General features: G+C 38.6%; 3 protein-coding genes across 4 annotated transcripts in view; 1 reads left to right on the top strand and 2 right to left on the bottom strand.

Annotated features, from left to right (window-relative positions):
- Nucleotides 1–512: 512 nt before the first annotated feature.
- The window catches only part of LOC140948390 (protein Wnt-7b-like), a 28,771-nt gene continuing 11,526 nt past the window's right edge, over nt 513–17,757 (top strand). For both annotated transcript variants that reach the window (XM_073397625.1, XM_073397624.1), the window contains exon 1: nt 513–764. In XM_073397625.1, the coding sequence (XP_073253726.1) occupies nt 703–764 (62 nt within the window). In that variant the 5' untranslated portion in view covers nt 513–702. The remainder of the gene's footprint in view (nt 765–17,757) is intronic.
- On the bottom strand, nt 1,913–3,483 carry LOC140948672 (substance-P receptor-like). The gene is made up of 2 exons (XM_073397938.1): nt 2,896–3,483; nt 1,913–2,340 (listed from the first exon to the last, which is right to left on the bottom strand). The coding sequence occupies exons 1-2, from the start codon at nt 3,472–3,474 to the stop codon at nt 1,945–1,947; spliced, it is 975 nt and encodes a 324-aa protein (XP_073254039.1). The 5' UTR covers nt 3,475–3,483; the 3' UTR covers nt 1,913–1,944.
- LOC140948172 (QRFP-like peptide receptor) lies at nt 6,106–16,970 on the bottom strand. Its single transcript, XM_073397394.1, has 3 exons — nt 16,473–16,970; nt 7,458–8,049; nt 6,106–6,965 (listed from the first exon to the last, which is right to left on the bottom strand). The coding sequence occupies exons 2-3, from the start codon at nt 8,031–8,033 to the stop codon at nt 6,573–6,575; spliced, it is 969 nt and encodes a 322-aa protein (XP_073253495.1). The 5' UTR covers nt 8,034–8,049; nt 16,473–16,970; the 3' UTR covers nt 6,106–6,572.

The following is a 17,757-nucleotide window of genomic DNA, read 5'->3' as shown; positions in this document are numbered from 1 at the left end:
CTGGATTCTGGATGCCCCAATATTCTTCCCGCATTCCGGAATCCGGAGTCCCTTACATGGGGCGACAGGGCCGTGCCATTTCACTCTAGCATTTATTAGGCCTCGATGATTGTCTTCCACAAACAGTAGCCTGTTATCGACATCTCCTTATTGTCCTTATTTGCAAAGTAAGGAAAGACTATTTTTCGAAATTATGCCAGGAATTTTATTTGCCCCCCTTTCGTACACGATCAGAATTCTCAGATTTATCTTGTCATGATGACCACACGGTTGTTGTTGTTGTTTTTTTTTGTCAAGTTCATAGATGCTGGAATCAACACGGCCGCGGGCCGCCTTTCTAATGAGAGGGACCGTTTTATTCCAACAACAAAACGGCACACATATACGATCGACATCGGTTTTCGCGCGACTTACATTCATGCTACTTTGCACAATGGTCTCAACCGCTGGTTCCTGGGCTCATAATTTAGGACAGATCGAGTAGTGCAATATTAAGTCGTTAAATTGTCAAACGAAATCCGCTGATTGAAAATGTTCAAAACTGAGCAATGGCGGCCGAATGTCCTTGCAACAGCGGCTTCCAAACCATGGGTCTTGGAACAAATTAGAGCCAAGGACGGCTAAAATATCAGACGGACAGCGTATTTTGGGATTTTAACGTGGACTGCTGCCTTCATCGGTGCCATTTTTAGTGTTTTTCAAATGCCCAAACCACACATCAAAATCAGGCAAAATCTATCGGATGATCAGATGAAAATTGTGAGGTTAGTTTGTTCTATGTATAGTTGTAGTAAATCTACTTGATAATTTCGTCGATTTCGTTAAGTTAACTCGCAATCGCTGTTTGAGTTTTCGGTCTTTCGATCAAATCCCCCTTTAAGCCTTAAATATGTTTTGGCTGTTAAGCTGCTAACAGGAAAATGTAAAATGTATTAATTTTTTTACGGTATCTTTCTTGATACACCAGTTTACATTGAACCGGTTACACTCTTTACCAAAACAAAACTCTCAACAGGTATTTCTCGAAATTCTCAATTTTAGTCTTCGTTGTTGTTGTGTTTGCTTCCTTGACTCTTCCTTGGTCAATTTACTGAACGATTTGTCGATCGCTGGCTCAAACAGCTCGAAATGTTTCCGGTTTCTAGTAACCTTTCAGCTTAGTTAAAAGTTTCTTTAATACCGTAAGACGTGACAGGCATCCTAAAGACTTAGTTGGAAATCAGCCGGTAAATAACAGGGACTGTGGACTACGGACTACAGACTACAGAATGGACTTCAGGGCTACTGCCCATAGTCCATTTTTTATAACTAATCCATGTTTTATACCCAGCCGGCCAGCCCGCAGTTTGAAGTCCGCAGTCCACAATCCACAGTCCATGCTTTTTTTATACTGACAGGTCAGCCTAATACACAAGAAAAAGCCTGAATTATGATGAACATACTTCATCTCTTGTCATTCAGATCCAAGCTATGCTACGCTAAGAGCGTTTTCCATTTGTCAGAACTGACCGGCCAGACCATTCCCATAATAGTAATCAAAACTATCCAGCCAGATCAGTCAAATCCTAAATAGTGTGCACAAAGGAGATGGTTTTTGAGCAAAAACTCTTTGAAAAAGCCTATTTCATTTGCAAACTGCCTGGTCCGGTCATGGTCCGGCTGGCCAGTTTTGACTTCTGGTAAGCGCCCAAGTGTCTAAGGTGTTTAATGGTGTTGCAGAAACTATTGTTGGTTTGCTATTGTGTTGTTTTCAATCTTTTGTATTACATCATTTGGTGTTTGCACCCATCTACGACACCAAGGAACTACCAGTGTCTTCGAGATATATCTTTATATTCCTTTGTTAATCATGGATTGTTAGTACTAAAGGGGACTGCTTGAACTCTGGTGACAGGCGAATTTATACATCCATATACTTGTTCAAATGAACGGGCCACAGTCTTCTTAAAATCCTGTCGTGTTGTGCAAAGTCATTTGCAAAGAGGTCTGCTGCTGCTGACTCCTTATCGGCACGACTCGGTTGCTGTTCCTCTTTCCGCTACACAAAGTTTGCATCAAGCCGTTACGAAATCGTTGGCTTTGAAAGCTGTAGATAATTGGATTGATTGTAGAATTAAATGTGGCGAGGGCAATAGTGATTTTATGATTCAGCGAGTGAACCTTTTCTTTTCCTGGAATCGCATAAGCCAGAAAGTATACCACTACCGTAGGAACCCAACAAATAACGTAAACGATGCTGACGGCTAGAACCATTTTCGTGACACGTTTTCGTGAACGGAGCAATGCTTTCTGGGTCTCATCTGCATTCGGCTCCTGATTGAACCAAAGGCGAAACACGACCTAAAAGCAATAAACATTTATCAACAAATGAACTAATTATCTTGCAAAAAAGTGTTAGATGTTTTGAAATTCTTCATGGCCAACTGACCGATGTAGTCAGCACTGTGATGGACCCATAACAAATTAAGTGACAACATATTTAGTTTTAAAATTTAAAACCAAGAAATTCGTGAAGAATAATAGTTTTTCCCTGCTTTATGTTGCTGGAGACATGTAGAGATATACCCACATACCACCAGCTAACCCAGGAATCATGTTGAGGGATTTCCAGGCGTTTTGACACGCAATACATTTGTGCGTGAAAGATCTCTATTGAAGCATTCGAGTGCAGTCCTGAAAACGACTGTAAGTGACAGCGAATGGCGTCGGTTAATAACTTGTGTCTCACCAGAATCCAAGTCAGGGTCAAATTTGATTCTGATGAGATCCTTGACCAACTGTCCTATTCAAGACTAAACTCACCCGGGCTTGACCGCTTGACCACTCGAGCTTAAACTATTTACAATGTAGTTTCGTCCCTACTTGTGTTTGTCCACCTTACTTTTTTTTACAAACCTTGGAATAGAGAAAGGCCATGATACAAATTGGTACAACGCCGGCGATAATATTCCAACCAAAGCTGTAAATCCTCGGTAGAAGCAGATTGGGCCACTGTTCGCCACAAGTCCGAATATCCTCCCTGTAGGTCACTATCACATATAAAGGAGTCACCCACAACAAGGACAACAGCCATACAACCAGAATTATCAACTTCAGATTTCGAGGCGTTAACCTCTCCTCACGAAACGGATACAAAACTGCAAAGTATCGCTCCACAGATATAGCTACTAAACTATAGATGGAAGCTACCGCTGCTGTAAAGGCAGGTGTCCCGCCCGTGATGAACTTGCAGACGTATTGACCAGAAATGCCGTTCGGGTGTTGGTAGGTAGGATTGATTACGAAGCGGACACCAATGAAGACCCCGACTAACATGTCGGCGACAGCAAGGTTTACCAGAAGGAAGTTCATTGGAGTGCGCATGTTCCTTTTTGTAAACACCACAATGATTACCAAAGCGTTTCCCACAAGATTTGTCATAATCATCGCCGAGAATGTTGTAGCAAGGCCAATGTATTCTGCAGAGCCCAACATTGTCCTTGTTGCCTGTAAAAAGTGAAAATAGGAAATTATCAAGGAAGAGGGTTAAATGTAATTGTACAATTTCTTAGTAGAAACGAGGACCGCAAAGAAATATGCTACGGCATCTGTTATCTACAAGCGATTTGATCGGCTTGCTTAAGAAAACATACCATTGATAATGAAATCGGGTGAGACGGCTGCTAAACCTTTTCATAAATTCGCCTTTATTCAACTTGCTAGAATGACGTTTCGGGTGGCTTTAATGTTTTCTTTTTTATAGGGTATACCACCATTTTTTCTGTAGTGATAAGTAAGAAATTGATGAAATGTTTACACGGTGAAATTAACAGCATGAAGAGGTAAAATCCAATGTTTATTCAGGCTTTTGCAAGGTGTTCGATTTTCATGGCAGGTAACATAGAGTTCCCGTTAGGTTTTTCGGGAGTCGGGATCTCATTGAAAAAGAGAGGTAACATACGGGATTTGAGACGACATTTAGCGGTTTTGCGATCCGTTGAGAACTGTTGTCCTTGAGAACCGAAATTCGGTGGGGCAAGTACCCTGCCTCTTCTTAAATGTACAAAAAAACTGTTTAATTTTGACTCGACATGCCCAAGCTATCCGCATAACAAGAGCTATTCGCATTTCCCTGGATCTTTCCACACGGCCATTGCGACTGATCCACTTTTTCTCTCATCATATTCCAAATATGCTTGTTCTCCGGAGATGGAGAAATCTGTCATTTTAAAAAAATTCAAGTTGGGATCGGAATTAGCCGATAAAAACCCACGGGATCACGGGATTTGAATGAGCTTCATGAAACTTTTTTTAATTTACAGTGCCGTCTCGATCTTTTCCGCCCAACAAAGTTATTGACTGGCATCTAATGATTTTATTTTAACTTTTTCATTCTTCTCAGTTTGGCTTACAAAATAATTAAACTTTTGTTGGCAAAAGTAAAAATATATCTAGTCAGAATAAATGAAATGTAAACCGAATAGATTTAGTGAAAGGTGGGGTATTATTGTCAAATTGTCGGTTTTTCTTTTTACTGACTAAACAAGTCATTCACTGGAGAAATACACACTTCGCACAAAAAGCGTCTCTTTACGCATTAATTCCACTGGTCGATATTCAATTAACTAGAATCCGTTACCGTGGGGCCAACAAATTGGAAATAACTGTTAAGTTTTTCAAGATGTCAAGATTTCTATTGCGCCTGAATATTTTCTGAAAATCGCCCTCGAATCTTGCTCTTTATAGTTTTCTACAAGACATATTCTGCTTTACAGAACTTCGATACTGTAGAAACGTCAAGTGGCGTGCAAAGTTTACTTTTCAATTTTGCACAAGAACAGAATTTAAGCATCGTGTTATGGGCTCTGATATCAGACTAGCTAGGTCGCGGACGCAAGTGACAAAAAAATGTATTTTTTGTTCAAGAAAAGTTTAGGTTCGCGACAAGTGCATCGAGGTAAGTCAGTCGCAGTAGATAGAAATCCGGATCCCTTTTTTGTCTTAAGGTGAGCAAGGTGAAAATACAAAAGTACCTCAATTACCTGATAAAATTGTTAATCGTGGATTTCTTAAGACCGCAGTCTCTGGCTGGTCATTTGCCTGTACTTTCGAAGCGTCAAAATCATCTAAAAAGGTCGAGTATTTTCTTCCGTTGCCACTAAGGCAATTCTCTGACGAAAAAATGAAACTAACACGCTCTGGCTGTCCAATTTCCTATTTTCTTCTCTCGGTGAAGCAGATGTTTCTTATTTTCTAGCTTCGTTTGTCATTGGAACACTTAATGTCAACATGAAAATACGATACCCTGTGTCCTTCCGAGGTTTGCTCAAAACTGAGGTAATTAAAATAGCTAAATGTAAACAGTAATGACATATTATGCCACCAGTAGATTCTATTTTCTTTTGACTCTTGTCAGCAGAAGGTAGCAAGCGCATTTTCACTGGATCTAACCAAGAATCAATTCGACCGCTCGCCCACTCCGCCCCTGACCTTATTAGAATCTGGCTCAGGGAAACGGCAAGTATTAAAGATGACTAAATTCTGACGGGAGTGTCTCCTTTCCCGCGAGATCATAGTAACTGCTGGACGTACACTGGAATACAACCCGTATTTTGGCGTTGGTTAAAAACATCGCGCCTTGTAAACCGATTTTGAGAAAAAAAAATAACCACTGCGTTGCAGTTTATGCTGGACGTGTATTAGAAATAATGGGAACTGCTTTTTTCTCTTTTTCTAAAAAGAAATTACTGTCTTTGTGTCATTCATTCTGGGAATATGAAAGTATAGAGTCGTAGATTGCCTTTTTGACACTGTTAAACGATAAGACCTTTAATTAAAGTGGGCATGATATCCTGGAACAATTAAATTTATACTCAGTACTACCGACGTCTTGATTTTGAATGCGTAAATTGAAAAAGAATTTATTAACCTCATAAAGAAATCAATATCATAACAATAACTGCTGAAATAAGTGTTGGTAAGACAGATAGATATTTAGACCATTTTAACTGAATACGGGGAATGACTGTGAAAATAGTTCAGAGACTACTACATTTATGTTTCGGTTTGAAACCTGAGCAGTCTTAATTTACGGATCCGCCGGTTTTATAACAGTTTTTTGGCTTAGCTTGTTTTGCTCAGGCTGAGAAATAAAATAGCAATATTCTCTAGAAACTGGAAACCCTCGAACGCCGAGTCTTATTACTTAACCTAAATTTTCACAATATGATTTTCATTTAGCGTTGACAACGTGGAAGCGCTTTAGATACGTGCATAATCATTCAGCTATCATATCAGACAGAAAGATAGAAGAAAAATGTTCGTGTTTAATTTGCTTTGAAATTTTTGGCAAGTTCTATACGAGAGAGCCAATAACAATGACTACCAACTATAATATTAATAGCTTAGTGAGACAAAAAGCATTATTGATCCTTTGGGTCTAGTCTTGAGGCGCTTAATTCAAGGCAGGAGGAGTTCACTTTCCGTAAATGGCAATCCAGAATTTTTTGTTTTGTTCGCAGTATTTTTTTCCGGACGAAAAGTGTTAATGTATCAGTGATAAGCGCCTTGCACAAGTATATTAAAAGCATCCTTTAAAATCCTGTAGTTGTTGTCTTGGTTCGAGTGGAAGACTGTTGTCCCTGACTTTGTACCGGTATGACCTGATTTCTCCCTCTCTTTCTGCAGCACAATAACTGAAGCAAATTTTGACGGAATCGCTGACTCTGAAAGCTGTAAATGATGGGGTTAACCGTGGAATTCAAGGCAGCTAGAGCGATGGTGATCAAATGAATAGGCGAATGAACAGCCAGCTTGCCTGGCGTGAGATGAGCCAGGAAATACACCACTACTGTGGGAACCCAGCACATGACGTAGATGACGGTAACAGCGAGGACCATTTTGGTGACCCGCATTCTGGAACGCCGCAAGGCTTTCTGAGTTTCGTCTGCGTTTGGTTCCTGATTAAACCAAAGACGGTACACCACCTGTAATTGAAGTGGTTTCAAGCAATATTAACTAACAATCAGAAGTAACAACAGTCTCGCATACCGGAACGTTTTTAAAACGAGATCCAAATTATTGCCTCATAGTAACGATTGTAGATGTTTCGATACAGTTTTTCGGAGGCCATACCGACATTTTTCAATCGCTTTTAAAGTGGTTTTATCCTTGTCTGATCGCTATGAAATTTTCACCACTGACTGATTTGGATTGAAGTTTGTCAAATTGTAGTTTTAAGTTAAATCGATACCACTATGACAACAATAAACAAAAAACTTTCAAATTAAACAAAACCTAGTTTTGTGCGATCTTGACCCGCTACTGTATACGTGCAGTATCGCAGCAAGCCAAACAAGTGTAATTAATTGGAGGCTCCTGAGGCACATTTTCACGTCACCCGTTATCTATAACTGTGTATAGTCAAACCTTTAAGTGGAAAGCTACAAGTTAACTGTAACAAAGGTATTATTACAAACCTTAGAATACAGGAAGGCCATGATAGACATCGGCACAAGTGCTGCCACGATATTCCAACCAAAGCTGTATATCTTTGGTAACAGAGGATTGGACCACTGTTCGCCGCAGGTCTTAATGTCCACTCGATAGGTCACATGTACAAAAAGAGGCATCACCCACAGAAGCGACAGGCACCAGATACCAAGGATTATCAACCTAAGGTTACGGGGCGTCAACCTTGCCTCACGCAGCGGGTACAACACAGCAAAATACCGCTCAACGGATACTGCTACCAGGTTGTAGACGGACGCCACCGCTGCAGTATACGCGACAGTCCCACCTGTAATGAATTTGCAAAGGTACTGACCGGTTGTTCCAGTGGGGTGCTGATAGGTGGGGTTGATGACGACCAGAACGCCAATGAAAATCCCAGCTAACATGTCAGCGACAGCCAGATTAACCAGAAGGAAGTTCATTGGAGTGCGCATGCTCCTTCTTGTAAATACCACGATGATTACTAAAATGTTCCCCAGCACGTTTGTCAGAATCAAGAAAGTGAACACTGTAGCTAGGCCAATGTAGGTTGTAAAAGACATTGTTCATCTGGCATATCTAAAACGGACAGTAATAACAACATAAAATATGGAATGTGCCCAGCCATATTGCATCATAGTTATAACCATACTCTAGGTAAAAATATGTTTGTTAGAGCTGTGGAAACTGTTGTTTTGGTGTGGGTATAGTATTTTTGGCTTCTCGGGTATTGTATTTTGTATTGTGTTGTGGTGTGAGTATCGTATGTTTTGTCAGGCATTGTATTGTGGGTATCGTATTATTATCTAGAGGATTTGTTATGCAGTAGTGTAGGTGTCTTAGTGTTGGCTACGTATTGTACTGTGCTGTGGTGTGGTCATCGTTATGGTTGCTATAGGTATTGTTTGTTGCTGTGGAAACTGCTTTTAGTTAGTCATTGGATGTTGTGGCGTTGGTATCCGGTATCGTTCAGTGGAGGCTTTTCAATCTCTTTATTACGTAATTTGTTGATCGGACTATTCGAGAATACCATTCTAAAATATAAAATGTAAAAGTGAGAAAAAATTCTGGAGAAGAAAAAAAAAAGGAATTCTACCAAGAGTTTAGTCCGATCAACAAATTACGTAATAAAGAGATTGAAAAGCCTCCACTGAACGATACCGGATACCAACGCCAATTCGAGAATACCATTCTAAAATATAAAATGTAAAAGTGAGAAAAAATTCTGGAGAAGAGAAAAAAAAGGAATTCTACCACGAGTTTAGTCCCAAAAAGACGTCTTTTCCTGCCATCGATCGTGGTTCCCTCATAGCGGCGTTCAATAATCAACGAAATGTTACGAATAAGTGCTGAAAGCAACCTCATGTCCTAACTTAGTGCAGGTGGCAACCTCATGTCTTCGCTACCACATCTCTTCGTTACAAGCATGGAAATTATAAAAGGGTCACTTTCGTGGTGAGCTTGTACACTTTACATCGTAGAGTGGCATGTTAAACACGTACTTGCTTCTTGAAATTTTGATATGAAAGGCCAAGTTTTATCGTGAGAAAGCAAGGTCGAGAATTGCGCTAACATGGAAAAAGATTGTAATTAGAATTGTTTAATATCAATGTTTCCCAAGTATGTGTTAACGCTAACCAGGGCATTTGATTAAAACTGACGCAGTATCTAAACTTTTTTTAGGGATACTCTCTTGGCTTCAGACGTAGATTCCGTTTCCAAAAGACTTTTTATTAGCGAATAGAATTGTTTTTGGTCAGTCTACCGGCTTTAGGTAGGGGGTTTGGTGGGGATACAAGTACAGCACTTAGATGTTAAACAAGGTTTCAAAGGGGCCTTGGTTTTTGACTCGCGAGAATTTTTTTTATTGAATACTCACCCGTAAGCAAATAAAAATAATTCTCTTCATTAAGACCTGTCCTTCTCGGAAATATGAAATGACTCAAAAAGTAACTTAACCTAACTTCAGTTGACTAGAATGGTAACGTGCATGCCTTATTTCTTTAAGATAACTTATACAGTTGACAATTTTCTGACTTAGCTACCTTTTGAAAGGATGGATGGTTCAATCTTAATGTCGAAAAAAAATGTTTTCTTGAGACCTATATAAAAAAGACAAATTAAAGCTCTTTGTCCACATGGTATATGAGTATATAGTGTGTCCTTTTTTAGTTTTTCATTAAAATTTCTGATTCCCTGATTCTGTCAAGTAAATCCATTTCAGTAGTAAATCGGGTAGATCATCAACTTTTTTGGAGACAGGGAAGTGCTCATCGAAAACTAACTCGAAATGGCCTATTATAAATTAACATAAAAAAACATACTAAAAAAAACTGAACTGTGTTATTCACCAAGTTAGACGTCCACTTTGCAGTTTTCTAGTATGACAATGTGACCAGGACTCTGTATGTAAAAGGACTCTCATTTTGTAGTCGTTCATGTTCAGTCCTTGTTTTCTTTCATCTCTTGTTTTGGTTGAAATTGTAATCATGGAACTGAGCAAGCAAATACATCTTGGATAAATAAACGATCGGCATTTTCCCTACCGACAATGTTACTGACAACTTTAATAAGTAAAACGAAAATCAAACTAGCTTACCTAAATCAATGACAATACTGAGACGTTGCCATTATGCCCGGCTATGAACGAAGAGACTGTGACTGACCCGCAAAATTCTTCCTTTGCTGCTATATAAGTAAGAAGTTGCTACCCAGGCTGATTTCCAGGAAGAAGGATCAAATTCCAAAGAAATATGTCCCCTCTTTTGTGACCTAAGAGCCAATTTCCTGATCCTTTGAAGTCAAACGAATGTCATAAGACAATTTCATTGGCGATTGGTCCAAAATCAACGCGCAAGGATGAGAATTACTCATTGTCCTCATGGTTAGGTTTTAGCTAATTAAAGTTACCTGGGTAATGAGTAAATGTTTAATGGTATTTACATTTCTTACCCGGTCTACTATCTGGTGTTAATGCTTTAAACTATGTGAAAATATACACATGGTTAATCAGTTTTTTTGAGTTTAATCATAGTAAAGGTTATCAACAGTAAACACTTGAAGCGGGGATCGGAAAAAATTCAGTTTTCGAAAATCTGTGGTAGAGATTGCTCTATTGCCGTTTGAATTTCAACGACGCTCAGTCCCGAATGGTCAAATACGTCTTAGATGTACTGACCAAGGGAAATCAATGACTGGCATTTTCATTTTGAACATTAATCGAAATAAAAGGTTGAATGAGCTAATAAGTACAACAGATTGTCAATTTTTTTAATCTCATTTTCTAGAATGCAAGACAGTTGTTAAAACGTCTTTCGAATATCTTGACTTCCAAGCAAAGCTGTGTAATTGATATTTGAAGTGGTGCGGGTTAATCTAGTTTACTGTTCGCTTTCCAGATTGAATTAAAACGTTTTCCCTCTAATTTAACATATTATTCGTTGGTAGTATGTTATATAAAATGACTAATTTTGTTTGTATTGTGTATTTCTTAATTTGGACCGTGGAAATGTTGAAGAGAGAATGTCCCACTGAAAAAAAGGATTTATTTCGCCACATGTGATTATCATCACCTGGGCAAAATTCCCTTTACACCCTCGCAGGCTACAAATACGCAGCCACATTTGCATTTTTTTCCCAACCATTATATTCTCTTAGAATTTACGCGTCAGTTATGAACATTGCTTGCAAGATCCGTCATTCCCTTCGAATCGAAAAAAAATATAAAGAACAAAGATACAAAGTGTCATTTTAAGAAAAATATTATCCCCCCAAAGTTTTTTTACTAGTTGGCCCAAGTAATTGCAGATGAAGTAACCCTATTTTCTTACACGTTTGACACAGAGGAGCATTTCTGGCGCTTTTCTCCTCCATCTCTAACAGATATGTTTCCGCAAAACTCTACCGCAAAGTTTTAATCCGCCCAAAAAATTCCCTCAAAATTATACTTTTTCAACCATAGCCATAGCGAGAAATCTAAATCGAGTTAGTTATTAACAAGCATCTCCGCGTGCTCTCTCAAAAATAATGTCCCAAAGGGTATCACCTACGATTGTTTGAGATAATGTAATTTTTACGATTTTTTTAAAATCAAGTACCGATTACTTCTTGGATTATTTCCCCCTATATATTCCTTTAATGGACGTTTGTGGTAATTTCTTTGCAGCAGCGTAGCAGTTGTTAAATATGCCGATACAAAGATATTTTCTTTTCTTATTTCAACAGAATTAGTTAGCAGTCAAAAAATCATAAGGTGCACTAACACTGAGAAATCTGCTCCACGTGTTCTCGGCACCTCCCTTTGGTTTTATAGAAATGGTTTTGCTGTCTTTCGTTTAATAAATCACCTCTAGTTAAATCTTCCTTCGTGGCTTTTTTGGTATAACTTTATTTCGGATGTGTTTGTTCCGTTTCCACAGCTTCTATTGACACGACAATAGTTCTCAGATGCATCTACAATTAGTATGTCCTTTTTGTTGAAACTCCCTCATTCGTAGCTTACAACAGTTTAAAATATTTGTATATATATTTTTTGTTTTATACTGGTGTAGCTTACAACACATTTACACAAGAAAATTTTGTTGTATAAGTTATATTAAAACTGAGCAGATGCCAATATATGAATTTTTTTGATGAACCCATTTTTGCCAATTTCCCCCGGGCCTCTGTATCAAAACGAGGTTAAGTGCTCAGCCTTTGATATGGAAAGGATTTTTCATTCTCATGCAAATAAAACTCATCTTCGCAAGAAAGGTTGTGCACTTGGCCTCATTTTGAAAGTGAGGGTTTTTGGAACTCGAAAGTGGCCTTTTGGACTAGTGATTCTGACACATGATTGGTGGGAGCATTATCTCAGCTACTCCTAAACTTGATGTATGTTTTAGGTGGAGTAAAAATGTCAATTATGATGACTTTCAAGGCTTGTAATACTAATTTTAACTTACTGGCGTAGCTACCTAATTTCTAAGTTAGCCTGGGATTTGTACTAGTATTTTGGCTTCCATTATGACAGAAGTGCAGTTTGTCTCACATACATAATTTATCTTCTCTCATTAAAGCAAGTGCACAGTAGACACTTCTTCCCTCCCCCCCCCCCCCCCCCTTTCAGGGTCGCTGCAACAACCCATGCTCTGTCACTGTATTGATTTATATCTCTTGAAAATGACTCTACACCTTTGTATTTAATGCATATATGATTGGAGTGTACTTAATAGTTTTCTTTCTGGTTCTCCAGCTTTCACCGAGATGTATCTGTGATCTTGGAATCAGGAGGAGAATCTGTCTCGGTTATAAAGGGCGAGATAGAACATAACACAGGAAAAGGCTGATTGGTCAAGGCTCAGACTACCCACCAACTGTAGGTAGAACAAGAATTGCTGAAGGTGCTGGTTTCCATTCCATCCAATTAAGTAACGCCCACATGTAACACTTGCAATCACTGGTATAGCATCAGTGCCCTAGGAAACATAATAGAAAGTTTAAGCAGCGACGTTTTTGAGCGACGCATGTCAACCGAAAGTGGATCTTTTGCACACTTGAGCTGTTATTTTGAACAAAATTTTGGGCAAATCTTCTCTATAAGAGTAAAGACACTTAGCCATACAAATTTGGTGGCGTCAAGGCATATTAAAAGAAAAAAAGCCCATTTCCAGTTGATTTGCGTCGCTCATAAACGTTGTTGCTTAAGCTCCCTAATATTCAAAACGTGTTACCCTCTTCTGTGGTGTCTAGTTTCCTTGAACAATAGTATCAGGGTTCGTTATCTGACAGTGTATCTTACCCGCAGTCAGTAGAATTAGCATAAATTGATGAGTGGCATTTCTTTACTGAGTGAGTTCAATTCCGTTGAAAAATATTCCATTCAGGCGGGCCGAGAGTGGAACCCTGAGGAACCCTTGAAGAACCTCTTTCCAGTCGCTGGTGTTCTCACTATAGAATGACTCTGTTGCTAAAGTACGATAGCATTAGATTGATTGTTGATTCGTAGAATCCACAAGCCCCTTTTAATTTACTTAGAAGTACTGAGCGGTAGATAAAAATAATCAACGGCTTTGAACATGTTTTCCATCTTTTCGAAAGGTTGATTTGACTGTTGAGTTATTTCGGTGCTATACCTTTTGCGACAGACTGTTAAGTTATAAGCCATCACTGGTGTAATCAGTTAATGTACATTGAACTACACCTAACTCATGCCAAACTATACACCGAAGCGCCCCAAACTACGCCACGCTACGCCAAACAGCATCCAATATTCCAACTACATTAAATGTACTGCACCAAACTATAGCAACACGTTAACTAAAAGAACTACACAAAAGTACAACTGCTTCACTAACCATTTGCAAACTACCCGAGCTATACCAATTACACTGACCAAACTACCACAACCGACTACAACAATATGAAACTACATTAATTACCTCCCTCCTTTTCATTCGCTTCATTTTCCCGCACCTTTCTCTCGAACAAAGGCGAGCACGGAACTCGAGTGACTTTTGACGAAGAGCAAGGGACCACGAGAAGGGGAAAGAAGAGAGCCGAAGTACGTGTCGTCCGTTTTCTCCTTCTTGCCTTCCTTTCCGCGCAAATATACATTGAGAGAGAGGCACGTCTGGCAACGTTTGGCAAAGTAATTCTACTGAACTACATAAAGGAACTACACTAAAAAATTATAGCTAACTGTAAAACAACAGCACTAAGTCTTGTACTTTCTGTTATTACATAACGTCTATTTCTTAATATGGAAATAATAGTCATAATAATTCTATATTCGTAACAATTATCATGAACGTATACCAGAGTTTGAGTTTGATTCTATTTAACAACTACCTGGTCAAAACCAGTGTCAATCTAGTCGACCCAGACTAAGAAAAGAGAATATCTAGATGGCATACATATTATCAACTAAGAAAGGTAATCAAATCTAAAGGTATAAATCCGGAAGACCGTTATTATAAATTATGGACTCCATGAATTGTTCTAGACCTTCAAAATTTCGTTAAGGTGACCAATGGAAATTAATTCTCGCACAAGCGGTCTCGCTAGATGAGCTGTTAAGCAAAATGGCGAACGCCTAAAGGCAATACTCTTGCGACGGGAAACCACAATTCGCAGATGCGAAGTCAGATAAGACTCCGTTTTTTGCGAGTTTTCCGGCGGCATGTGTATCGGCTCGTTCTTTAACTTTGCGGCACTTCTAAAAACTTTCTTTACATAATGACCTGTTGGAAATGAGGTGCGAAGTAAAGACACTAATTAGTAATTTGCCACTCATTATTCAAATAGTAGCTCAAAGAATGCAAATCACTGAAGTAGTTCAGTCTAATTAATTGATTAGTTTCCTTCTTCCGGCCCTTCATAAGAATTTGCGGCACCCGCGCTATTTTCGAGAAGTTTCGTTTAACCGTCCACGCGTGGGCTGTTTCTAAATTCCGAAAACAATTTATGGTATGCATGCATTTGAGGCCTCAATCCCAGGTCGGGAAATACGTGTCTCGAAGACGATCGACAGCCCGTATGAATCGATAGTTAATTACAAGACTATTTGCCAGAAAGAATTATGAAAAATCAAAACAGATCTTTTTACCCGGGGTCGGATTCGTGATACATCAAATCCGTGTAAAATTCACTATGGCGGTGGCTTAACATTATTTTTAAAGGTAACAATAGAAAGCCACTGCACTGAAGGTTGCAGCACCAACAGCAAGTGAGTGTAGAAGAGCATAAATCGCCAAAACACGTGGTTTGCCAGCATTTTTCTTGTTTACGTGATTAGCGACCATTCAATAATCTTAACAAAGTGACACCGGGATGGCGGTGTTTTAAGCGGGTAACCTCACCTACCGGGGGTTCCCACCTCCATGTAAATAGGCCCTTAAATAGCGATTGAAGGATGCGCAGTTGGCATTACTTACTTACGGGGACTAGGTTTTTAAAGCCAATGTACTATAATTATAGAATATTAAATCATCGTTTTTTGTCGTTTTAAGTTTTAGGGATTTAGTTTTTAAATGCAGCTTAGAATTTTTAAGTAGGATTTTGTTGTAACTTAATTGTAATTCATCAGGTGTTTTTTTATCATCATTCGATATAAGTTTTTAATCTATTATTTTTTCTTTTTTATGAATTCTGTAAAGCGCTTTTGAGCTTCTAGAAATAGCGCTATATAAATAAAGTTTATCATTATTATTATTATTATTACTATTATTATAATCAAGAAAATTACCAGAAAGCCATGACACAGCTCCTTTAATGATGTGACCACAATGCTGAGTAAGATGCTTATAATTATTAATTTCGTGTTCATGCGTGCATTCGTCGAAGCCGTGGAAATGCCAAAACTCTAGGAATCCCTGCAAATAAAGGTGGCTAATAAATGCAGCAGTTCAACTTGGTTTGACTAGTTTCCCAAATAAGTGCGTTCAAATTCTATTCAAATTGTTGTGAAAATTTAATTGATACCCTGTAAACAGTCAGGCCCTTCGATCTACCTAGAACAGTCGGGAAGGTGAGATAATTTCCCTCCTTTTCCCGAGTTATCTACAGAAACATCGAAGGTGTTTAAGGCTGGACACGCAGCACAAAGGTTTAACAAAAATAAAGGTTTTGAGAGCGTGAAACACACTTCGTCGATTTTCAACGGCGTAGTCAGATGGACCTCTGTACTGGGTTTCTGAGCACACTAACTAATTGGAATATTCGGCAAGCAGTTTGAGGTTATTGAAACCAAAATTCCTTTTTAAGGAACCTTGGTTTTTCATTTGCATACGGAAAAAAAGTCATGAGTGTCATTTAATTGGAATGGTTCGAAATTAAACCTTCAGGGTGTATAGCTTGGGCCTATGGACATATTTGTGTAAAATCTTATTCTAGAATGAAGTCTTAAAATAACCTTGAAATGAAATATAAATTTAGATTTTTCATTAGTCTCCTTGAGAAATGATTGATCTTACTCAAAAGAATAGACAAATTGTTATATGCTCAATTAACCACTTTAAGCTGACCTTTCTATAAACCTCAATGCAAGCAGAATCCTTCGTGTCGTGCTAAAACGGGTTTGAGTAAATATCTTCTTAAATGTTGTACGAGGGTTGCACGGTTAGCTCTCAGTTTGGTGCAGAAATGTATTTTTCGTGCCGGAGATTAGTCTGACATTCAGATTTTGTCAAACAACGTTGCGGCTGCGCCAAACGTGACTTAGTCTCGCGGCGTTAATTTCACAGTGGTTAGGCACGCTTGTAGTTAATTGTTTTCCTTTTATCATCGGCTTCTGTGTGTGGTTACAGTGAATGAGAAATAAATAGAGAGGTTTTCTTTAGCATGCCGAGTTCTTTACAACTTTCACGGCAACCTGATGTAAAAGAGACTGCTTGTTTTGCTGGGGAGTATGTTTGCCGACAATTCTTGCGGTCTCGACAACCGCTTGCCGCAATTTCGAGGGTCACTGGACTGAAATTATTCTTCACTGCGACTTAAACCGGGTTCACTGTTGTTAAACGTTATTTTACCTTTACTCAAAAATCACCGTTAAGAAAAGCACATAGTACATAACAAAAGTCAGGCATAGTGAGACATCGAGAGTGTTGCAGCAGATTCTCATTATAAGTCTTAAATTATTAATGCTGATTAACCCACTTTTCCAGAAATTCGTTTTGAAAACTGCACAGGCAATCGAAAGATTTTGATGCTGTAACTTGACTCCTAATTTTGTTCACTCGTTATTCAAATCGGCGGTCGTTTTGATGGCACAAGTCGGTGCAGAGGTAGAATTGACGGAACTGTTACTGGAAATTTACAATATCGCTTATTGTTTCAGTTTATAAATAATAACTTGACATCAGTTTATTCTAATTACTTAATACTCCCTCCTCACTCTTTGAATTGATCAAAGATAAGTAAATTAACGATTTTATCAACTCAGGCCCCAAATTTTTAAATCCATATATTAACTAAATAAACAGAGTTTGCAAAAAGCTTATTAATAACGTTAATTTAACCTGGCCTTATCCACCTTCACCGGTTGCTTAAAAACGTTAACTTTGACCGAAACGTAAAAGGACAGAACGAAAGATTGTTACGAAGAAGTTAGTGAAAGTAAGAAAAACTTTCCTTTTGTGGAACTAATAAGAATTTTTTTTTAATATAAGACATCCCAAGTTATTTTTTGAAAGGTTATTGAAATCATACTTCGATCTGGCTCTCAAGCGTGACCATTGAATGACAAGGCGGATCCAAAAGACCAATCTTGCCGATTTAATAACCAGAGTTTTACAAAAGATTTCAGACCGT

Source organism: Porites lutea, chromosome 9 (assembly GCF_958299795.1).
Source record: "Porites lutea chromosome 9, jaPorLute2.1, whole genome shotgun sequence".
Classification (NCBI taxonomy): domain Eukaryota; kingdom Metazoa; phylum Cnidaria; class Anthozoa; order Scleractinia; family Poritidae; genus Porites; species Porites lutea.
The sequence above is the reverse complement of the archived record's forward strand: the minus strand, read 5'-3'. Positions and strand labels throughout refer to the sequence as shown.

What these genes read in the sequence shown, in the direction of transcription:
- LOC140948672 (XM_073397938.1), bottom strand. Translation starts at nt 3,474, where the DNA reads ATGTTGGGCTCTGCAGAATACATTGGCCTTGCTACAACATTCTCGGCG. An exon ending in TGGCCTTTCTCTATTCCAAG is followed by an intron (nt 2,341 to 2,895) that starts GTTTGTAAAAAA and finishes TATTGCTTTTAG; the next exon opens with GTCGTGTTTCGCCTTTGGTT.
- LOC140948172 (XM_073397394.1), bottom strand. Translation starts at nt 8,033, where the DNA reads ATGTCTTTTACAACCTACATTGGCCTAGCTACAGTGTTCACTTTCTTG. An exon ending in TGGCCTTCCTGTATTCTAAG is followed by an intron (nt 6,966 to 7,457) that starts GTTTGTAATAAT and finishes CTTCAATTACAG; the next exon opens with GTGGTGTACCGTCTTTGGTT.